This window comes from Lepidochelys kempii, chromosome 1 (assembly GCF_965140285.1).
Source record: "Lepidochelys kempii isolate rLepKem1 chromosome 1, rLepKem1.hap1, whole genome shotgun sequence".
NCBI classification, from domain to species: Eukaryota; Metazoa; Chordata; order Testudines; family Cheloniidae; genus Lepidochelys; species Lepidochelys kempii.
The window spans coordinates 309375631-309400762 of record NC_136380.1 but is presented as its reverse complement, the minus strand read 5'-3'; the positions used below and the strand labels follow the sequence as shown (position 1 = coordinate 309400762).

General features: G+C 42.5%; 1 protein-coding gene across 1 annotated transcript in view; it reads right to left on the bottom strand.

Annotated features, from left to right (window-relative positions):
* The window catches only part of CPED1 (cadherin like and PC-esterase domain containing 1), a 216742-nt gene that overhangs the window by 16860 nt on the left and 174750 nt on the right, over window positions 1-25132 (bottom strand). Inside the window, exons 19-22 of the mRNA XM_073328194.2 lie at window positions 17834-17970; window positions 1438-1658; window positions 1078-1179; window positions 775-862 (exon numbers count right to left, since the gene is read on the bottom strand). Coding sequence (XP_073184295.2) covers window positions 775-862; window positions 1078-1179; window positions 1438-1658; window positions 17834-17970 — 548 coding nt within the window. The remainder of the gene's footprint in view (window positions 1-774; window positions 863-1077; window positions 1180-1437; window positions 1659-17833; window positions 17971-25132) is intronic.

Genomic DNA, 25132 nt, shown 5'->3' with positions numbered 1-25132 from the left:
TCCCCCCCACCCCTCAAATGTTACAGAACTGGGAAGACATGATAATCATGATTATGACAAAAGAATGGTTTAAAGTTACCACCTCTTATTGTCTTATCCGTTTCTGTTAGACTGTGAGATCCTTGTGGGAGGGGTTGTCATTACCTGTGTCTTTTACAGCAATGAGAATTATCATCCACACTCTTATCTATGGCAGTTTATAATAACATAGTAAAAATTTTGTCTCTCTGCCACTGTGGGTGCTTTTGATCTAATTTAGAATAACTATCTGACACTATTAACATACAATTAAAGGGACAGGTTCACTAGGACATTCCAGCTGCCTTGCAATGTTCTGGTGATGCAACGCAGCCTATACTGTACTGACTGGTCAAGCTGGATTTATGGAGAGCTGTGCAGAGTAGCCAATGGTGTACCACCTACCGGTAGAAAGGGAGACTGGGGAGGTTCAACTATCCATGTGGCTGGAGCAATCTGTCTCCCACTCAGCTCTGCAAGTTGGCATTATGTATAATAATGTAGGGGCTTCTAGTTCTTGGAACAACCAGTTTAGTATGAAGCATGGAACGGAGCTCTGAGTGTTGTGGAATCCATGAAATAAGGGTTACTGGCGCAAGTCCATATCAGCAAACATATTACAAATACAAAATGTTTCTCTCTCAATGGTCCATTTAAAGCTTGTTCAGCACAGGTGGCAATGTATTTTGAAGAGATAGCAAAATCATCAGTGAGACAGTAAGCGTTTCATGGGAATGCAGTCAAAATCTGACCCACCTGCGATAAAGAATGTATTCCATCCACTGGTAGATGAAAGCCCATTCCTATGGATTTGATAACTACCAGGATATTTGATAGATTTTCCCTGTTTAACAAGTAAAATAAAGCACATGCATTTTATCTGCAGATCTATGAAGAGACATTACAAAATTATTTCTTTTAACATCACATTTAAATGCACAACGATGAAAAAAACCATGAAATGTTTGTATCTGAAACTATTGGTTAAGTTTGGTGGCTGTAATTTATTATATCAGTGTTTTACATGGGATAATAGAAACATACAGAACTAAACTTTACCTCTTCAGCACCTTTTGAATAATTTGCAGGTGATTGGAATTAAGCCACTGAACACCACCCACAACTAATACAGTCTGGTCTGTGTTCTCAAGAGGATGTGATCTGAAACCAAGAAAGAAAGCACACCACATGTAGCCTTAAAACAGATGGTAAGCATTTTAACAGCATCACATTACACTTCAATGAACTGTATTTGGCATCCTGATCAGATGCGTGACATCATTTGACTATTTTTCAACCGCACAATATGGCCTGTACATCTTGTGCTTAATTCTTTACTGATTTTAATGGTACAGGTCTGTTAAATACATTTGTGAATGGAAGAATACAAACTACCCAGCAGTGGAAATTGTACTGTACCTTTGCAACAGCTGTTCTAGTGCTTTTTCAAATGTTGGCCTCTGGTTTACATTAATCCAAAACTGGGGGTAGTAGGAGTAACTAATAAATGTTTTCCCATCATTTATGTTATGATAAGTTTTAACGTCATGTGCCTTTTGCCATTCCTGAAGGGTTTCATTCACTCTTTCAATCAGATAGTACATTATCCCTCTGTTAGTTGAGTCTCCAATGAAAAGAACCTTTAAATGTAAATAAAAGAGTATACACTTCATACACTGTACATTAGGCAACCTAAGAATCACTAGTCTAGCTAGAACATTACATTACATGCATCACATTTAATCTTTTTCAGACTGTGGAATACCATCCCTCCAGACTCCTACTCCCAATACAATTTTCTCTATCAAAATATATTTATTATGATTAAAAAAGTAATGTTAGAATAGTATTAAGGAGACAGTAAGTTTGGCTTACTGTGACAGCTATATCTGCTTGGATACATCCCTACATTTTTCATTCTAGCTGCTTGTTTCTTCTCCCTGGATGTCAGACTTTACATTTATAAATCCCTCTGTTGGTTGCAGCTTCTTCTTGTAATCTCCAGGTCATTTTACAGGTATTTTCCCTCTGTATTCTGTGTCTTTCCTACCATAACAGTTTTGGTGTCATCCTCAGATTTGATCATAGTTGAATTTACACCAAAGAAACACCCAACAAAGAAATGAAGTAGCTGCATTAGCTTTAAAGAGATACTATTTGTTTGTTTGGTTTTTTGAGGGAAAAATGAAGGTCAAAAAAGCTTCTGAAAACTCTCAGAGTATCCTGGAGTGTGACACAACAAGCAGGAAGCATCACTGCTCAAAGATGGGCAGAGGCTCCACAATGACAGAGAAGCCACTTCAAGAATCCTGCATTACTCTGGATTCACAGTGGTGGAAAAGAGCAGAGGTTGGCCTAGGATTTCTTACTTGACTAATGGTCCCCTGTACTGATTTTGCAGCAACAACCTACAAATCCCTTGAGCTCCTCTATATATGGAGGATATAGGGTTTGCGTGTGTGTTTATTTTAATCTCATCTATCCCTAGTGCATCACATCACTAGCATAGCTAGTCACCAACAGTTCTAACTTGAGAATTTATTTCATCATAGGAGAACTCTGACAAACTGTGGAAATTAATGTTAGTGTTGCATCTTGTCTCGGTGGAAATTAATGGAAGTCTTTGGAGAATAACTCCTCTTACCTTGCACATGACTACAACCCTATAGCCTAGCCTTCTGCAAGAGACAACAGCTCCCACTATGCCTGAGCAGTGAAAAGGAGCAGTGATGGCCCATGCAGAAATCCCCTGCTGTTAAAGGGTATGTGGTACTAAAATGACACTCCCCACCTCCCCGCACACAGCCCCTGGTGTAGGAGCATGCTGCAGGCCAGAAGGGGACATGCTAATGACTGGAACAGTCTGTGCTCCAGTGATCCTGAAATACAGAGCAGCAGCCTTTGGGCCCCTAAAGCCACCTTTGCAATCCATTCCCCTGTGCTCATCAGAAGTGCAGCACAGAATATAGCCCCTTGCAGAGCTGCTGTCTGTCAGGGATCTATCTACTCATGGCAGCACACACATTACACAGACATTTGTTTCATGTGCAGGGGATTTCCAGCTTTGTCATCATATCTCATGACATACTTCTTCAATCACAGCAGAATCACGTCAGAATCACAGCACACCACCCACCCAATTTCTTAACATATCCCTTTAATCTGTCACTCTCCAGTCTCCTGTGTCCCTCACTATAGTGCCTACCTGCTGTACATCTCATTTGAAAGCATTTTTCTGGGTGATAACGACAAGCAAGGAAAGACCATTAAAATGACAGTGGGAGTGGCAAAATTTCTATTAAAACAAATGTATTAGGTTTCTCATTACTAGTATGATTAAAAATGGGACCTAATTAGGTAGGCACCCACAGGACAGTTGATAGCCCAGAGGTCAAATGGTTTCCTTCCTACTCATAAATACTACAATTGACAAGACCCGCGCCTTCCCTAACCCTAGACTAGTACGTCCATCAATCCACTGCACTGATTTGCCAGGTGTGGAGTTTCTATTTCATTTCTAATTCTATTAAGATTCTGAGAAGCTTATTTTCTCCTTGTAACTGTGTTTTGCCATTTCCCACCTACTATTGGTTTGACATAACAGAACTATACATTCAATGGAAAAAAAAAACAGTGAAAATATAGCCAAACCCAACAAGCATGATGTGAAGACAGTTTTACTGACATTGTATGGCTTGCATCATTAGCTATAGTTTGTCATTCTAAAGATTTTCAAAGTTCAGTATCCCAGCCATTGCAAACCACTGCAGACAGAAAGGAAACAGTCAAGTTTCAAAGTAAAAAGTAATTGTATCTGTTAAATGTTTTACAATTCTAGAGCTTTAAAAAACTGCTATCCCCTGCCCCACCTTCCTAAGCAGTAGAGCTGAATTTGAGTCTTGACGTCTTCACTTGGCTCCATGGACTGGCCAGAATTGAAAGCGTTAGAGATAAGCGATGCTCACAATTCTGGGGAAGTAACCTTTCCGTGGGAAGACGTTATGAACTGTCATTTTGAAAAAGCAGTATTAAGAGATCAATCAGATAAGACCAATTCTCAAGGTGGCAATTTCAGTCCCTAGAAATACCATGGTGCTAACCACTGTAGGAAAATAAGAGATGATAAATAACAGCACAAGACCAAAGAGAAAATACACAGCATGTCACTGGATCTGTAGGTTCAAGTCTCAAAACCCTATCACTTTGACCCTAATATAGGTTGTGAACATAGACTAATCATTCAGAAAGGGATCCCCTATGAGGGTAAGTGGGAAGGAGGTAAACCAGCCACAGCAGCTCTGTGGGGCTAGGGAAAGCCTGAATTGGAAGTAGAGACTATCCTGAAACACACTCAGTGAGTTCAGATTATCATGCCAGCAGGTTGTTGCTTTTGTATAGTCTGATCCTTACCAGGATTTTACCATTTCCCCTTTGTGATTCCATTTTATTCATAGAATTATAGAGTTAGAAGGGACAGCAAGGGTATTCTAGTCTAACCCCTAGCAAGATGCAGAATTTGTTGGGTCTAAACCATCCAAGACAGCCTCCTTTTGAAAACCTCCAGTGAAGAAGCTTCCACAACCTCCCGAAGCATCTGTTCCATGTCCTACTGTTCTTACAGTTAGGAAATTTTTCCTGAGATTTAATCTAAATCTCTGATGTTGTATCTTGAACCCAATGCCTCTTGTCCTGCTCTCCGTGGCAAAAGAGAACAACTTTTCTCCATCTTTTTTTATGTCAGTCTTTCAGTATCTGAAGACTGCTATCATGTTCCCCCTTAATCTCCTCTTTTCCAAACTAACCATACCCCATTCCTTCAGCTTTTGCATGTATGGCTTGCGTTCTATCCCTTTGATCATCTTTGTCGCTTGCCTCTGGATCCTTTCCAGTTTCTCTACATCCTTCCTATACAATGGTGACCAAAATTGGACACAGTACTCCAGCTGAGGCCTAACCAGTGCCAAGTAGAGTGGTACTATCATCTCCGATGACTCGCATACTATGCCTCTGTTAATGCAATTTAAAATTGCATTTGTTTTTGCAACAGCATCATATTGCTGACTCCTGTTGAGGTTGTGATCCACCACAACTCCCAGATACTTCTAGCAGTGCTGCTGCCAAGCCAGTTTCCCCCCATTCTATATTTGTGCATATGGTTTTCCTTCCCTAAGTGTAGCACCTGACATTGGTCTTTGTTGAGTTTCATTTTGTTGTCTATAGCCCAGTTCTCCAATTTATCAAGAACCTTCTGAATTTTAGCTCTATCCTCCAAAGTATTGGCAACACCCCAGCTTTGTGTCACCTGCAAACTTGACCAGTGTGCTCTCTGTACTGACATCCCAGTCATTAATAAAGATATAAACAACACTGGAGCCAGAACAGATCCTTGTGGAACCCACTTGAGGCCTCCCCCAACCTGACATCATTCCATTAATAGTTACTCTTTGTTTGGTTGTTTCATGAATTATGTATCCACTTAATGGTAGTTCTGTCGAGCTCATATTTCTCCTGTGTACTTATCAGACTGTCATGTAGGACCGTGTCAAAAGCCTTGCTGAAGACCAGGTATTCCCCCAATCCACCCACTACATTCCCCCAATCCACCAAATCAGTTACGCTGTCAAAGAAGGAAATCCACGGTGGCTGCTAGTGATCACTCCTTCATCCTCCAGGTATTAGCAAACTGAATGTTTTTTACATTGCTCTAGTAGCTTCTCAGGTATAGAAGTCAGGCTGGCTGGTCGATAGTTTCCCTGCTCCTCCTTTTTAAGTTAGGAACTATATTAACCCTTCTCCAGTCTTCCAGGACCCCTCGTATCATCCATGAGTTTGTAATGATTATTGCCACTGGCTCTGAGATTTCTTCAGCTAGTTGAGTCAGTACCCTGGGGTGAACAGTATCCAGCCCCGCTGATTTGAATTCATTCCAATTGTTCAGAAGATCTCTGATGTCTTCTTTACTTATCCCAATCTGCATCCCCACCCCTATTGTTTATGGTAACTTTGCTAGTCATCCCGTCATATTGTTTTGTTTTTTTTTTTTTAGAGACGACTGAAGCAAAGCAGGCATTGAGCCTTCCTGTCATCTTTCATTACCAGCTCACCTTCTCCATTGAGCAGCAGACCCACACTATCCTTGATCTTTTTTTTTTTGTCTGACGTATTTGAAAAACCCCTTCCTATCATCTCATGCATTTCTTGCTAGGTGTAACTCATTCTTTGCCCTGGCTTTCCTGATTTTGCCCCTACATGCTCACGCTATTCCCATGTATACTTCCTTGGTGACATGCCCCTCCTTCTATTTCCTGTATCAGAGTAGCAGCCGTGTTAGTCTGTATTCGCAAAAAGAAAAGGAGTACTTGTGGCACCTTAGAGACGAACCAATTTATTTGAGCATTTATTCATCCGATGAAGTGAGCTGTAGCTCACGAAAGCTTATGCTCAAATAAATTGGTTCGTCTCTAAGGTGCCACAAGTACTCCTTTTCTATTTCCTGTATGTATTCCTTTTGTTTTTTAGATAGCTAAAAAGCTTTTTGTGGAGCCACATTGGCCTCGTGACTCTTCTTATCTTTCTCTATGTTGGAATAGCTTGATGTTGAACCTCTAGTGTTACATCTTTTAAGAACTGCCAGACCCCTTCAATTCCTTTTCTTCCTAATTGGTCTTTCTATAGGACCTTGCCTACTATTTCTCTGAACCAGTTGAAATCTGTCTTTCTGAAGTCCATTGTCCTTGTTTTGCTGTTCTCATTCCAGCTAATCATTTCACAGTGGAACTGAAATCTTTTGGAAAATATCAGAGCATTTGCTTAAGCAGAATGTGAAATCTTCCATGGCCACCAACCCTGGGGCAGAGACTTTTAACGCCTGCTGGCTGCTCTCTGTAGATGATGCTAGTAGTCTGGAGGCCCCCCGAGTTAAGAACACAATGAAACGAAGGCCAACATGCACTACAGGTTTTAAAGAACCGGGCTCCAACTAGCACAACCTTTTGAAATCCCCATTCTGCAAAGCTGGTCAGTCTTCACTGTGTTCTGAGCATGGGACCCTCGGAGCACAACCTTCAAAGCAGCCACTCTTTGGTAAGTTGGCATTCTTTTCACTGAAGGCTTGGGGGATCAGGAGGCCAGTGAAGAGTGGAATATGGCCCTGGGAAACATTCATGAGCCTCAGTTAACCAGGAGTTTCTATTAACCAGCATTCCGTAAATCAACTTAATCACGGCTTAAATTCTCAGAAAGTATTTCCCAGAGCTCCCCACATCTCCGCCTCCTAGACAAACAAAAAGCTACTTGACGAGGTTCCACAGCTGTATCATGTTGTTTTCATACTTTTTTGTTCCCTGACCTTGCTCCTCAGATCAGTTGTGGCATGTCTTCCTTTCCTGATTCAGGATCTCATACACAGCTCAGCATTGAACCTTGCAGGAGACTGTCCTGCCACGCTAATGAAAAGTAGCACTGATATGGTCTGCACTTTCAGAGATGATTGGAAAGGTGTCATGATTATGTTCATGTGCAAGAAACCCCATTCACATTCAACTGATGTTATCAGTATGCATAGGTGCCGACTTCCTCTTTCCCCGGGGGGCTGCTTGACTCTTCCCCTCTGCCCCAGGGCCCACCCCCACTCCAGCCTTCCTCCAAACCCCCACCCTGCCCCGCCTCTTCCTGCCCCCACTCCGCCCCGGCCTTCCCCCCACTCCACCCATTTCCCTAAGCCCCACCCCGTCCCACCTCCTCCTGCCCCACTCTGCCCTGCCCCACTTCTTCCCTGCCTCTTTCTGCTCCCTCCCCCGAGACCACCCCATCCCTGCTCCTCCAGCCACCTTCCCAGCACCTCCTGCATGCTGCAGAACAGGTGATTGCAGTGGCCAGGAGGCACTGGGAGAGGGAGGAGTTAATCAGCGGGGCCGCGGGTGGGAGGTGCTGCGGGGGAGTGGGGGAGCTTGGCTGGAGCACCCACGGAGTCAGCGCCTATGTCAGCATGGTACTGAAGCACTTTACAAGAGATTTTACAGGAGCTGGCATTGCCTTCTGGTGACTGTCCTTGTATTCTCTGAACCCATACACTACCGCTCTCTCATCCAATTGCAACCTATGGCAGTGAGCCTTGACTTCACATTCTCCATGGAGTATGGTGGCATCCTGTGGTCAGTTCCTAGGATATAGAACTTTGACATCAGCAGCAAGCTGCTCATCCGTTTTGTCTATGAGCCTATGCTGCAGCTGGTTTGCCAAACTTCTGTAGAATTGGGATCAGTTGATTAACATGATGCCTCTTGTGTCTGTGTTCAGCGCGATTCCCTGAATTCCATCCCAGCTTCGGCTTCTCACGCAAGCCTCTCTTGCTCCCCTGGTTCTTGCACTCTCTGCTCAAAAACATGAATCTGCCTCAGAATTTTGTCTTGTGCACTTTGGATATTAATTTCCCTGAACTGAGGCTCAAGTAACAGTTCTGCTAAATTTTGTAGAGCATCAGAAAGTATGCCCAAATTAAATACAAATGATGTAGATGTCAGGTGTTTCTGGAGTCCACAGAACAATGTCTTTTTCTTTACCTTGTGCTTCCACTGACTGCTGGAAGTGAAGAAAGAGAGCACGGTAATTCTTCCAGAACACTTTCATTGCACAGCTACTTGATGCAACCCATTGTGTTCCCGGAACGCACCCAATTTTCAAGAGTTTTACATGCAAAGATGCCGCACATTCTTGAAGTTCCCTTGCGCTTTTAGGGGAGGCATGTTTGTCCATAAATACTTTAAAGTGGTTGACTCCATGAACATCCTACATGAGCTCATGAACAGAGAGTTCCAGTCAGTGGGCGGAGCAGTGCCAGACAATTACTTTTGGAAAACGCAGCTGTAGAAGCCATTCCGCTTTTCTGACCTAGTGTGACTGTGGCTCCAGCACAAACAAGAGCCTCCAAGTGTTCCTTTAAGTAAGCCTCCGTGAATCCCACTGCATCCAACGTTTGCAGCAAGATTCTGGCAATGGTTGAGGCATCAGTGACAGGAAGCTCGATTAGGTCAACAAACCTGTTTGTATGCTCTTCCATCTCCTCCATTACAAATCGTATGTAGGTGATAAGAGTGGAAGCCTGGCTCAAAGTAGTTAACTCATCAACCATTGCTGTGATTCTGAACTTATGAGATATTAAATGTTTAAATATTTTTTTCTTCATTTCCTCCACAAATGTGCTGCTGTATGCTAGTGCAGATGACGTTTGAGTGCAGAATTCGCCCCATATTTAGTCTGTTTAACTTCCACAGATCAATTTCTGTTTCAAAATCGTAGGAGGGACGATTTTGCACACAGCACGGAATACTCCCCAGGTAGCTTGAGTATGCTGCGACTGCCCTGGCACTTGACATGCTGTCAATATATCTTTCTCTGCCTCACTCTGAATATTTTCTGTGACTCTGTGCTCATAAATCTTTTTCCACAGAGATTTTATTTGTTTTAATTTGCTGTCCCCACAGCTTTAAACATCAGAATTAGCTCAAACTTTAACCTCTGCTCATAACTCTGAGAGACTGTACTTTTACACAGATGCTGCAACCGAGCTTACCTCTTCTAACATTTAGTCACAGGTTTTTTTTCACAAAAATCCTTTTTTTGGCTGCCTGACTAACACAGCAGTAGGTCACTCCTGCCACTTTCTGGTTCGTCATCATGTTCTTCTTGCTCATCAGGGATGCTCTGTACTGCTTCTTCATCCTGACGAACAACAGTGCCACTAACTTCCCCACGGGCCTCTGAATCAGTTTCCTCTTTCTTGTGAAAAAACAGTGATTTTATTTTTTGGACTCATGCTGGGGAATTGAGTACTGTACACAGAAGTTAACCATACACATAAATCAGGTGAGATTACCTAGTGACCTTCACCCTTGTTGATTACGTCAGAAAGACGGGCTTGCTTACATCCTGCGTCAGCCGACCATATCTGTCGTCTGCCAGCCTACAAAGGGCTGCTGCTGCTCTCCATATACGGTATGAAAATATTTTAATTTCCCATAATTACCACGAAAATAAATTGCACAGCATTCACAAAAATAAATTGTCACATAATGATTTTTATTAAAGTTTCTGCCCTGCGGGAGGGGTGGGGTGGTGCAGCTAGGGGCTTCTGCCTTATGAGGTGGCGGGGCTCCAGGCTTCAGCTGTGAGGCAGGGGTCTCAGGGCTTTAGCCTCATGGCAGGGGGAAGGGGGGGAGGGAGCACCAGGGGTCAGGGCTTCAGCCTTGCGGGAGGCGCCGGGGCTGGGGGCTTCAGCCTTGCGGGAGGCGCCGGGGCTGGGGGCTTCAGCCCTGTGGGAGGTGCACCAGGGCTGGGGGCTTCAGCCCTGTGGGAGGTGCACCAGGGCTGGGGGCTTCAGCCCTGCGGGAAGTGTGCTGGGGCTCAGTTCTTCAGCCCCGTGGGAGGTGCACTAGGCTTCAACTGCAGCGCCCTGTGGACCCCCTGAAACCAGCTCGTGGACCCCCAGAGCTGTGAATATATTTACTGGAGCTGGGCTCCAGACAGCTCCAGATGAATTTAAGCCCTGAATGTAATCAAGTGTGCAGTAGCCATAGCACCTTTTACTCCAGTTGAGTTGCACCAGTTTACCCCAGTTCTGCATCAGGCCTGTAGCATATAATGGAAATACCTCAGCAGAGGGGCTGTATATAAGATCGTATACTTAGTTGTGTGACATTCACAAATGAATGATTGTGTTTATAATGTGCTGTATCTTGGTTTCTTTACTATTGTGCCTTGCAGTCTTCAAATAAATGAGAATTTTATCTGCATGAGGACCACAGGATCACATTTTTACTTCATATAGTGCAACGTTTCTGCAGAGACAGATGTGTTTCAGTGTCTTCCGTTGCAAAGGTTTAGTGTGAAAGATTCCCATTATGACCAAACAGGCTTCAATAAATTGTGTAAGAATCGTGGAATTCCACTTTTTAGCCAAACCGATCATTATAAATTAACCACATTTACAAAATTTAAACACCTTTAAGTCCAAAAGACCACTTAACCCTAAGACATTATTCAGAAAACATAAACTAGAGTACCTGTTTTAACAGCTGAATTTCAAGTACTTCAACAAATATTGCCTTTTCATATTTCCTGTTCTTAATTACACGTGGCCCACAGGTATTTAATTACAGGGCTAAACTCAAAATAGTATTTTTGAATGATAAACAAAATACAACCTTTTTTTCCTGGTTATTTAGGTCAGATTTCTGGGCATTGCTAATTGAATGGCTAGTTAGCTCTTAGAATCTCTTTCCCATGACATCTTTTAAAAAGTTACCTTGTACAATAATTAGTGTTATGCTTTAATAAATCTCATAAATATTACAGAGAACGCTCATTAATGACACAGTTATATGGGGTTATGTCACACAGATGTAATACGAATTTATCCTCTATTTTGATTGCTCATTTCTTTGATATAATTAGGTTAGGCATACGTAATTCCCCCAGTGACTAGAATCTACTGTGTAATGTAGCCTGCAGTCAATTTGCCTTAACCAGGAGTTCAAAGGCAAAGAGACTACAGATACTAGAAGCTGGCGGAATGAGAATCCCTCCCTGCAGAAATCTCCTTCAGTTTCAATATTTTAGATCACTTTCCTGCTTGTTGTGTTTGAAATGCAAACATGTGATGGATTAGTGCTGCTAACACACCATAAAGTAAAATAAGTCCCCTCATAAACTGTTTTGGGGAATTTATATCCTGTTTCATGTCACAACCAATTTGTGTCTTATTCTTTCACCATAGGTGGTCTGAAGTTCACATGAAACGGAACTAACTCACACATGAAGTTAAAAAGTAGTTAAATGACAAAGCAAAGAAACTTGGAAAACATAGCCAGGGTGAATTAGATTTCTGTTATAAAGAACTGAATATATTTTATAAATTACCTCTGAAATAAGCACAGATTTTAAGACAAGAAATATGTTGAAGTAAGAAAAAACTAAAACCCATTTCTTCTCTATGTCTTATTTATAGCAAAGTTATGGGACGCACACAATACAGTAGAGCATGGATGGACACAATACAACAGAACTGTATTTTAGAAATGTGAATAAAAGAAAAGTTAAAATGCATTCTATTGTATTTTAAAACTGCGTTCTATTGTTTCCCTATGAAACGTGAAGAAGCCACAATAACGATCTTACAATGTATATCTGATGTTCTTAGATATGCTGACTTTCATCCACTCAAAGAGGCCAAAGTTATTTACAAACTTCATGCAACCTATTTCATTTAATCTGTCTTTGAAGTGCCGGTCCCTTAAGCAAAGCAGCTGTTACCAGTGCATAGACACATTAAAAATAAATTCTTTACCTTCTATCCTGAATTGTTGTGTAAAGTATTTTCACTGGAATTTGACATGGGACATTGGAATTAACGTCCCTACTTTTTATTTATTTCTTTACTTTTTAGTGCTGTAGGGATTTAACACAACCATAGATGTTCAGGTCCTCAGTATTACATCTCAGCTGTAAGCAATCATCTTCAGGAGAACCGTATCAGCAACACCATACTGAGGCACTTTAGTTCAGTACTGACTCAGAGGAAAGCTTTCAACATGAACATCATGAACATCACTTCCTGCCTAAACTGGCTTTTCCTATTCAAATGCTAACCATGTCCAAGCCTGTTTATTTTGTGCCTTATGACAAGATTAACATTGTTCAAAAGTCAAATTGGGTCAGGCCAAGTTAGTACTTTGATGGGAGACTTCCAAAGATAATTCAGTTGAGGCCATTGTTCCAGCTAAGGCAACCATGCTAGTCACACACACACACACGTATATACAGACATATATAGAGAGAAGTTGCAAAATAAAAAAAAACAACATTTTTGCTGTTTATATATAAAGGTTTTATGTATGAGATATACTTGAGATCAGAGCTCGGATACTACGGTGGCAATGTGACTGGGTGGGTGGAACATTGGGCTAGATCTCAAGAGACCTGGGATTTGTCCCTGACACTGCCACTGGCCTGCTGGATGACTTTGGGCAAGTCACTTCCTCTCTGTGACTCAGTTTGCACATCTGTAAAATGTGGATAATGATACGTTGTAAAGCGCTTTGAGCTCTAGAGATGAAAATTGCTATAGAACAGCTCGGTATTATAATTTACTGTGGTGAGGGAGCTCATACAAAATTCTAAAATAGATAGGTACATAGATCAGATGAACATATTACTTTTGAGTGGGGGAGCCATGACTGAATTATGCAGAGTCTTCATTTATCTTCAACAAATGGCAATAGAAACTGCGCAGCACTCTACATCAACCTCTCCCACCGCCCAACGCTCGACGTATTTTGGGCATTTTTAGAACATAAGAACAGCCATACTGGGTCAGACCAAAGGTCCATCTAGCCCAGTATCCTGTCTTCCAACAGTGGCCAATGCCAGGTGCCCCAGAGGGAATGAACAAAACAGGTAATCATCAAGTGATCCATCCCCTATTGCTCATTCCCAGCTTCTGGCAAACAGAGGCTAGGGACACCATCCCTGCCCATCCTGGCTAATAGCCATTGATGGACCTATCCTCCATGAACTTACCTAGTTCTTTTTTGAACCCTGATATAGTCTTGGCCTTCACAGCAAAGAGTTCCACAGGCTGACTGTGCATTGTGTGAAAAAAATACTTCCTTTTGTTTGTTTTAAACCTGCTGCCTATTAATTTCATTTGGTGACCCCTAGTTCTTGTGTTATGAGGAGGAGTAAATAACACTTCCTTATTTACTTTCTCCACACCAGTCATGATTTTATAGACCTCTATCGTATTCCCCCTTCATCGTCTCTTTTCCAAGCTGAAAAGTCCCAATCTTACTAATACTCCTCATATGGTGGCCGTTCCATACCCCTAATCATTTTCATTGCCCTTTTCTGAACCTTTTCCAATTCCAATATATTTTTTTTGAGATGGGGCGACCACATCTGCATGCAGTATTCAAGATGTGGGCATACCATGGATTTATACAGAAGCAATATGATATTTTCTGTCTTATTATCTATCCCTTTCTTAATGATGCCCAACATTCTGTTCACTTTTTTGACTGCCACTGCACATTGAGTGGATGTTTTCAGAGAATTATCCACAATAACTCCAAGATCTATTTTTTGAGTGGCAACAACTAATTTAGACCCATCATTTTTATGTATGGTACAGTATACGTATATTGCTCCTTTGTTCTTCTTTTAATCTCCCTATACATTTCAGTTTTGAAATATTTTGCTTATTGTATTATAGAAACGAACATATCATTAGTATGGGTGGAATTTAGCTTTAAGCACTTGTGGAGATCTCTAACGTACATAACAGTTTGAATAATTACTAGGAATTGGGAGATGTAAATATATAAATGATGGTTATCATGATGTCATGTGATATAAACATGTTCATTCACAAAAAATATGCATAGTACTGATACAGTCCACTTAAACACCTTTCAAAAGGAACAAAACTGTTAAAATATAAGTGCATTAAAATATGCAGAACCTTTAATAAAGTCCTTTTTGAAGAACACCTAATTAACAACACAGTTTTTAGGACCCAATTCTCATTACACCAAGGCCCCTTTACACTGTCAGAGTGGTGCAAAGGGACCTAACTGTGATCAGTCCCTGACTGTCCCATGTAATACAACTTTAGGGCCGTTCCCACTCAGCCAACTCACATGGGAACAATTCCCTCCTACTGCAGAGCATCTACTCACATGAGCCAGGATCTGCCCTTATCTGATTTAGTCGCTTATGCTCAAATTATCCCAAAATGCTTCACAGCAATGTTAAGATAAAAATAATACCAGAGGGAAAGAGAAATTAAGGTGTACAGGAGAAATATACCAAAAGCTAAAATGCCACAGAAATTAGATTTTAACAAAGAACAGACCCATTAAAAGAACGGTCTCAAACAAATGTCTGTGCTGAGACAGGAGCATCCAGTCAACAGATTTCTGCTGCCCCGTGAAAGGTTATTTGACAAATCTTTTAGCTTTACAGAGTTTTCTAATTGCTTATTGTAATAGGGTCAACTGCACCCAGAGCACCTCCTTGGGGCCAGGGGTACTTCAGTACTGCCCTCCCTCTGTTTGTTCCTTCTTCAGGACTTAAACTCCACACAGTATATTATAAGGAACTTATACATTTCCCCCTGGGGTCCAGTTTATTCAGTGCTCGGGTCCATTGGCCCTCCAGGCTCCAACCCCAGTTCAGTGTCTCTCTCTTGAGAATCCAAAATAACACAAAGTCTTTCAAAAGAGAACTACAAACTCCTATGGTTGCCAACTTTGGTTGGAGGAATTCCCGGAGATTTCATCACATGACATAATCTTTAATTAAAGATTAGTCTTTAATTCCTGGGGACTCCAGGACAATCCTGGAGAGTTGGCAACCCTACAAACTCTCCCAGCCCTCATTCAAGTTTCAGCTGGGCACAGACTGTCCTCTGTCAGGGTCTGTCTTTCTGCTTCCTGCCTGGAGACTGTCCTTCTTTACAGGCCCTCCCCACTGGTGCCTTCCTACCTGCTGACTCAGGGCTCTGCAGGAGTCTTCGTTCTCTGTACACACTCTACAGAGACAGCCACCATTTCCTGGACATCCCCCCTGCAGCTTCTTGCTGCTTTTATACTGGAATCACCAGATTCCTTTCAAAGGGGCTCATTCTGTAATCAGGGCGGGGGCTAACCTTCAGCCATTAAGGGGTGAGCCACCTGGTTGCACTCCCCCTGTTTTGTACTGTCTGTATCATTAATAGAGAGTCACTGTAGTTTACGTGGGGCCTGATTCTGATCTGACACTGGTGTAAATCACTGACTTCAATGGAGTTACTTAAGATTTACACCTCCAGAGCTGAGATTAGAATCAGGCTCATGAACTTCAAGCATGCATACTTCTTCTATTTTAATGGACCCCTTAACACACGTTGGGACTGATTTTGGTGCTGGTGAGAGGGAGGGAGTGTTGCACTGGTCAGTCACGCACTGCGTGACTAGGCACTCTGTACACTTCCCAACTCAGTTCTGGGAATGCACCTTCATTGGGACATGCTGCTCCCTTGTTATCTACAGCCTTTGATTCGCTGGCAAACTTGTGGTGGGTTATTGATGTGAACAAATTGCCAAATACCTTAAGGATTAGGCTGAGGCCATCAAATTCTGCATTTGTGACCACAACTACTCCAAAGATGACGGTGTTGTACATGAGGGGCAAATCCAACTCCCACTCTCTGGCACAATTCTGCTGCTCATATGGGAGAAGGACTTGGAGAAGCCACGGAAGGCATCCACTACCCACAGCCTGATATGGAGTCTAATTTTATGGAGGCTCCCAGTGCAGCAACAGGCACTAAACTGGGGGTGAGCTGGAGAATTTGATGCACTGTGTCTGATCCATGCCCTCCATGAAAGGGAATGCTAGAGCTTTGAAGGCTCTGTGGAGTGACTCCAGTACTGCTCCACTGCCTGAAGCAGTGAATTCCTCTTTTCCCCATTGAAATAAAGTTAATCTGGATTTACACCAGTGTAACTCAGATTGGAATTGAGCCCAGAGGCTAAGGACTCAGAAACAGTGTGGCAAAGTGTACATTCACACTTGCATAAAAAGCGTATTTTAACTTTAAAAAAATTTCAGTCCTTGGCAAACTGTCCCTGTATTACCATGACATTGCTCCAGCTGTGAGGGCCCTGAGCCTGTCCTAGATCATTCAGCAGCGATTGCTCTAAGATAATATCAGACTGTTATTCTGTTGGGAACTGTCTACAGTGTCCCAGGCCCTCTTCTCTTTTAGGAAAGGGGACATTTGGAGCTAGATACACCATAAATTAGGGAAAGTATTCTCCATAGCACCTGACCCAGAAATGAAATGGCTTTATGGAGCCACTCCAATTTATGTGGGTATAACTGACAGCAGAATCTGTCCCACAGCTGGATTTGCACAATCCAGAAGAGCCCCCATCTCAGGGAAAAAACCAAAGGGAGAAAGAAGCCAGATTGCAATGAAGGACCTTGTGCTGGCTGAGAAGTGGCCAGTTAAGAAGAAAGGAAGGAAGAAAACTACAAAAGAGTAATTATAATTTTTTATGAATAGAGACAGTCTCTGGTTTAATCCAAAAGACTTTTTTTTAACCTAGGACATATAATGTCAAAAATCTTTATAACCATTACTTACTTTCTGGACACTTGTATTCCCAGTAATTGTACCTGAATCTCAGCTCAGAGATCTCTCTCAAATGTTATATAGTCATACCATGCCTATTAAGAAGACACTGTGTTTCCAAGCAATCACCTTAGAAGTTTCACTATAAGAAAAGAATGTGCAAGAAGACTTTGTAAGATTAGTATGCACAAGCAATGGCATGCATTAGGTATACAGCAGAAGAAACAAAGCTTGCATGCAAAGTATATGTCAGTCTTTAACACCAATGCAAATTATTTTTCACTTGTAAGGCTTACATGCTTACTACAGCCAAATGCACTACAGGTATTTCATAGCCATGTATCTGTTATGTCTTGAAATTTCATTAATATCAACTGAAGGTCTGTGTCAAATGGCAGCATAAAAATATACATTATAAGGGGTTCAATTCTACATAATCATTCTTTGTCATTGTGATTTGAATCCCTTCTAACATTCCTCTAGCAATGTAATGAAAAGCAATTTTTTTATACACCAATCACAATGCATATTTCTTCACACTTGTAAAGAACTTCAGGCCAATAAAGTTCAGTGTGAAAAGACATGGATGACTTATCTTCTGTTACAGATACAGCAGGTGAAAGAGATAAATTGGTTGCATACCTTTCTGCCTTCTACACATTGTTGGAGCTCTGGCTTAGTCAGGACAGAATACTGACAGTTGTGTGGCTGCCATATTATTTCTCGCCAGTCACAGGTTCTGTTGTCAGAACAGCTGAGGCAAGGCACAATCCACTGCCCTGGAAAACAGCAAAATGTCTTTTGACTCTCCTACATATTTTTGCCAGCAGGCTAAGGTAGTCTTAATACTTAATTAATGAGACTGTCTAGTTCTGTCTCATGTAGGTTTTAATAATTTTTAACTCTGTTATTTTGGAAGCTTGAAAATAGTATTTCTTGCTCCTGTGCTAGACCTTTTCCAGTTAGCAAACACTGGTATTTTTGCTTTGCCTGAAAAATTTGGGAATGTCCAGATCCAGTGTTTTAATTTGGGCTCATTCCTAGTTTTCCTTCCTCGTAGCAGCCAATCCTTGTTAGGAAAGGAAGCATAATTCAAGTGGGTAATGCATAAAAATGAGACAGAGAAGATGTGGAGCAGAATTTTCAAAAGTGCTTCAGTGACTGAGGAGCCTAAGTCCCATTTTCAAAAGTGACTTTGGTGCTAAGGTCTCACTGAAAGTCAATGAGATTTAGATTGTTAAATGCCTATGTCCTTTTTTGAAAATAGGACTTAGGCTCCTAAGATGTGGTTTACACTAACCTTTATCAGTATAACAACACCGCTTAAGGGTGTGAAAAATCCACACCCTGAGTGACGTAGTTATACCAACCTCCCCCTCCGCCCCACCAGAGACAGCACCATGTCAGTGGGAGAGTTTCTCCTGTTGCGATAGCTACCACCTCTTGGGTAGGTAGATTAACTAAGCCAATGGGAGAGCTCTTTTCCACAGGCTTAAAGCGTCTTCATTAAAGCTCTACAGTGCCACAGCTGCACCAATGCGGCGTTTTAAGTGTAGATGTGCCCTAAGTTACTTACGTGCTTTTCAAAATTTTACCTCTCGGTTTTAGTGAAAATTAATAGAACTAAGGGCGTGTCTATACAGTGAGTTAATGTGCAGCAAGCCGGGATGTGACTTATTCAGCACACCAGCTTGCCATACACTTACTCTCTGTGTGGACCCTACTACCGTGTGCTAAACGTTCCCTAGTGCACTTTGACAGACTCTTGTTTCAAATGCACTATGTCAAAATGCACTACAAAACTTTTAGTGCCTAGTAGCAGGATCTACAAGGTAAGTTAGTGGATCGCCAACCAGTGCGCTACAGAATCACACCCTGGCTTGCTCCACATTAACTCGCCATATACAAAAGCCCTCAGGCTCTGAAGAGAGTTGAAGAAACCTGAAAGTGCTCAGCCTTCATGAGGCCAGTTCTACACTGGGAAGACTTTGCTGGTGCCAACTGCAACCCACCTATCCCCGCTCTGGAGAAACAAACTCTGTTAGTAAAAATGCACCTTTGCCAGTTTAACCATATCTACAATAAGGGCTTTTGCTGGCACAGCTGTGCTGGGCACAGATCACACCTCTTCACACCCCCTACTAACCTAGCCAGCCAGCAAAAATTTGCAGTATAGTCCTGGTCCTCAGTATTTGACAGCCTCTCGTCTACAACGGCTGTTTCTCTTCCGGCAGCATCCTCTCTGCACAAGGTACTGGTAGCTGCTTCTGCAGTGGCAGGCTTAGAACATTAAATCAAGCCTTGTAAGTGGTTATTGATTTATTTGTTCTAACTTCTCAGTTAAAGGAAAAACTATTATTTAGAATTGGTTGGTCTTTGTCACCAGATTCCTTTAGGGCTGGGATCAGCCATTTTACATTTTCAGTTGGGATGCAATTGAGGCTCAAATCATCTTCATATATTCTTAGGTTTTAAGGCCAGAAGGGATCATTAGATCATCTAGTCTGACATCCTGTATAGACTGTAGAATTTCATCTTACTTACTTTTGTTACTTTTGTATTGAGCTCAATAACTTATGTTTAACTAAATCACTTCTTCTGGAAAGGCATCCAGTCTTGATTTGAAGACATCAGAGATGGTGTATCCACCACTCCCCTTAGTAGTTTGCTCCAATGGTGAATCACCCTCACTGTTGTTACGCTTGTGCCTTATTTCTATATTAAAGTTGTCTGGGTTTAACTTCCAGCCATTGGTTCTTGTTCTGCCTGTCTCTGCTAGGTTAAACAGCCATTTATAACCCAGTACTTTATTCCCACGAAGGTACCTTATACACCATAATAAAGTCACCTCTCAAGCTCTTTAATGTCTCTCTGTGAGGCATTTTTTCCAGCCTGCAATAATTTTTGTTACTCTTTTCTGCACCCTCTCTAATTTTTCAACACCCACTGTAAAATGTGGACACCAGAACTGTACACAGTATTCCAGTATCAGCCTCACTAATGCTGTGTATAGAGGTAAAATCAGCACCCTACTCCCACTCAGTGCTCCCCTGTTTATACATCCATAGATCCCATTAGCCTTCTTTGCCACACCACTGCACTGGCAAATCATGTTGAGTTGCTTGTCCACTACGACTCCTGAATCCTTTTCAGAGTCTCTGCTTTCAGAATACAGCCCCACATTCAGGAGGTATGGGTTGAATTCTTTTATGCTAGAGGTATGACCTTGCATTTGACTATATTAAAATACAGTTTGTTTGAATGGACCCAGCTTATCAAGCAACCCAGAGCCCTCTGTATGGCTACCTTGCCCTCATGTTATGTACCACTCCACCAATCTTTGTCTCATCTGCAAATGTTATCATCAATGATTTTATATTTACCTTCAGATCACTGATGAAAATGTTGAACAACATTGGGGCTAGAACCCTGCAGAACCCCACTAGAACATCCCCATTTGATGATTTCTCATTGACAACTACTTTCTGAGACCGGTCTGAACCTGCTGGCTAGGTCTGAACCTGCTATTGATTGGATGTTGCAGTGGGAAAGTAACGGTGCCCAGTAATGAGCACCGTTACTTTCCCACTGCAACATCCAATCAATAGGGGGATCCATAACCCCTCCAGCACAAGAAAGGAGGCCACAGGGGACCTGGAGGTTGTGTTAGATAAAGAGCAACAAGCTGGAGGCAGCTGGCTGGGAGCCGGTGGCAAAGAGAAAGCCAGACAGGTTGGGATCTGGGAGCCAGTTTCAAAAGCAGCCTCTTGCTGGCAAAGGGTCCAGTGGCAGTTGCACCAGATAGAAACCCGGAAGTATCCTACAGACTGGGGGGAGGGGCATGGAGAGGGAAGGATGAGCATATGGACAGGCCTGACTAGGAGTATAGGTGCTGGACAAGAGGACTGGGCGCTAGCTGGGGGATATGCAGGCCAGTGTGTGACTGCCTGCAGGAGAGCAGTGGCCTGGAGTGAGTACCTTTGGCACCAGACTGCAGGGGCCCCACCTCCTTACCCCTGGACTGGACTGTCCTCTGGGGCTGTGTTAGGGATTGTTGGATTATCTTTGGTTTGTAACTTAAAGCAATCATTAATTGCATGATTTATTGCTGGCATCCTTCGCTATTTGTCCGATGCTGTGTTTATGGAAACACACCAACGGCTAGAGACTGAAGGGCCTAGAGCTTGGAGCTCCTCCAGCACTTGCCGCTGAGCCTGTGGTATGCCCAGCATGCTACCAGCCATCTAGGGGACTGCTGTTCCACAGCAATCAGAGGGTATGTCTACAACACAGCAAAGAAAAACCCACGGCGAGCCTGAGTCAGTTGGCATGGGCCAGCTGCAGGTTTTTCTTTGCTGTGTAGACCTACCCAGGGTGACCCCCTGCAGTGCGGCCGGTTACAGTAGTTATATGGCCAGAGCTGATGAAACCCCTCAGATACGTGCACTATCTTCCATAATTGGACATCTCTGGGCCAAGTTATCTGGAAGACACATTGGCAGCTTAACATTGATAAGTGCAAGTGACATAGGAGTTGTAAGTTCAAACAAATTGAAGGTATGTAACTTGCTATAAGGTGGGTCAAGTGGGTAAGGAGACTTAGCAAACAGAGTTTGGATCAGGTTCAATATTGCTACTCCAGTAAGGATAAATGGCATGAAGTCTTGGCTTCAAGTCTATCCTGATAAGGCTAAGGTCAATGTATTGGTTGTGCAGTATGGAGGAGGAATCTTTGAAGATAAGTAAATGCCTGTGGATTCTTCAATTCCTTGCTTGGTACATTTTTTTTCTTGTCCGTTAAGAGAACAGGAATTCATTCAGTGCTGATTTAGCTGAATGGTTTATTTTAAAATTGTAGGCTCGGGGATATGCTTTTCAGGGGACTTCTAAGCAATAGGTACATATTTGTAAGCATCTGACAGCTCAAGAAAAACCAGAGATCCATAACATATAGGGTATTGAGTCACATTAAATCAGAAGGGCTAGGAGGTTTAGGGGGATGGGATCCAGACGTAAAGCTTTTAGTCTTATTTTTGCAAGTCCTGCATAGGTCAGTAGTGATTCCAAGTCACTGCTATCCAATGGCTGTTCAAGGGCCTATGTGATATGATTGCTGTATCAGTCCAATTTCTAGTGGATACATCAGAAAAACTATTGTCACATTTGGCAAATTTGTCAGTCTTGACAGAGAAGCCAAGGATGAAATGGTTGCAGAAGCCAGGCTACTCTCCCACCTTCCGGAAATGGTCTCTCAAAATAGGTGTTGAGGCACATAAGTGAGACAGTTTTGGGAGATGATCTTCCACTGCCTACACCCAGGCTTTATTACTTCTGAGGAGAAACATTAGTTCAGTCTCTGTTGCTGTCAACCCACTTTCAACTTGGCTTGAACAGAACGTAATGCATTTGAGTCTCTGCACTGACTTCTCATTTGTTGGATAAATGCAGGCTCTGTTTGGCTCTGAGAACCCTTCATGTCAGAGATTGCCACTGTCACTGGGTGCTTCGCAGCTTGAGGTAGTAGATCAGAGGAGTCGTGGTGAATGGTCGGCTGCTTGAGCTGTCTGCTCTCACTACTACGCTAGGGTGTGAGGCTGTGGACAGGAGCAGGGAAGGCAAAACAACAGGAATGAGGCTTCTAAAGATCTGCCTGTCACTTTTCTGGCTCTGGTTACACTAGCCCAGCTTTTGGAAGCACAAGTTTATTCAGGCAGCCTAAGCCCCTTTAGCTTCATGTACCAGGCACCTGTGCAGGATTAGGAACATTTTGGACACTTCTATGGACATGTTTAATTTTAATCTATAAAAATATGGCAGAGGTTGAGCATGAGACTGCGGAAAACAAGACTGCCAGGTCCTAGATACCTTGAGAGTTTCTTCCTGACACCTTGATGAGAAAGAGGATTTGCATAGGGGTGGCCTCAAACATACAGAGGGGAGATCTGAAGCAAATATATTTGGTAACTGGCAGGGTGTTTTGGCTTATCAGACAGATAAGTATAGCGTCCTCCCACATAAAACTGGCATAAATCTTTCCTGTCAGCTCTTGGAAAGCCTTGCAAGAGCACGTAAAGGGCAGTATTTGTCCTATACTCCTGCCACTGTGCAAGGTAATGCACTACCTAGCTCACACTGCTATGAACTGTACATATACACAAATATGCCTAGAGGTTGTATTAGTGAATGATGCACAAAGGGCCTTATTCAAAGCCTGCTGAAGTAAACAGGCGTCTTTCCTTTGACTTCAGTGGGCTATGGATCAGGCCCTAAAGTTCCAGCTTTCGCTGTTCAAACTGGTGGGGGTGTCTATATGCTTAGGGATTTCATTAGGCAGGTGACTTGCCACTATGCACCATAGGGAGGGAAGGTTCTGTGGGTTAGGGCACTAACCTAGGATTTGGGAGACTTGGCTACAAGCCCTTGCTCTGCCACAGACTTCCTGTGTGACCTTGGGCAAGTCTCTGTGCTTCAGTTTCCCCCCGTAAAACTTTCCTACCTTGGTGTTGTGAGGGCAAATACATTAAAGATTGTCAGGCATTCAAATACAATGATAATGGCAGCCATGTTAATACCTTACAAAATCTAGCTCACACCCGTACTGCTATGCTCCCTTTTAGAATAACAGAGTAAGAACAAAAAGAAAAGGAGTACTTGTGGCACCTTAGAGACTAACAAATTTATTTGAGCATGAGCTTTCGGATGAAGTGAGCTGTAGCTCACGAAAGCTTATGCTCAAATAAATTTGTTAGTCTCTAAGGTGCCACAAGTACTCCTTTTCTTTTTGCAAATACAGACTAACATGGCTGCTACTCTGAAACCTGTAAGAGTAAGAACAGAATGTTTGTCTTACTTTGAATTTCCTGACCTATGTTGGTTTGTGACCCAAATCTGGGGCCTGGGAGTTTTGTCAGTTGTAGAGGACTTTGAAAGGTCAGTCTTTGAACAGTTGTCATGACGCAAGCTTAACTACAGTGCCACAAGCACACCACTGTAATATTAAATGTTAAGCTATGATCTAATAAGGCCCAAATCTACATTTGTTCACACAAGTCCATATGGACTTACCATAGACTACAGTGGCCTGATTCATATGCAGAAGCTTCGCAGAATTGGTTCCCTTGTTTTTAAGCCACTGTGTCTCTTTTGTGTTTTGCAAAGTGCCAAGCACATGGGCAGCACTTAAAACTAATAAGTAATATTATAATAATACTGAACATGTAACTATATATTATGTTACAGCCTGGTTGAAAGCTCATTGAAGTCAATGGGAGTTTTACCAGTGGCTTCAGGAGGCTTTGGATCAAACCCTTAATTATTGTTGTTGATTTTTCTTACTATCACTGGAATCATTTATCAGTCCTGTGGTTCCAAACTGAGACAGATTGCAGGCAACTACCCTGGTTTGACATTAATACTCTGCATTTACTGATGAAAAACAGACATGGGGTAATTAAGGGCCTTGTCCTGAAAGATGCCAAGTGCCTCCTGGGTGGTGCTGAGCCACCTGAAATCTACTGAAGCAAACAGGAGTTAAGGAAGCTTAGTCCCTCATTGGATCAGATCCTAGAGGACTTGCCCAAGGTCAGAGGTGAAATCCTGGACCTATTGCAGTCAGGGGAAAACTTCCAAGTTTTGCCATCAACTTCAACAGGGCCAGGATGTCACCCCAGGTCTTTGACTCCCAGTCCTCCTGACCATAAAGGCCATCCTACCTCTTCAGGGGTTTGGAAGAGTCAGGATTTTGATGTTTCTTTGAATACTTAATCTATTTAACAATCAAAGGGGAGGCAAGGGGAGCTGTGCCTTAGTCAGGACTTCAGGCTTGCTCCTAAGGCACCTGCACAGCTCTCATTGCCAGGATCGGGATCTCAGTCCATAGTTACAAATGTGGAACTCATTGCCAAACTATTCTACTTGTAGTTAACATTTGTAAACCGCAAG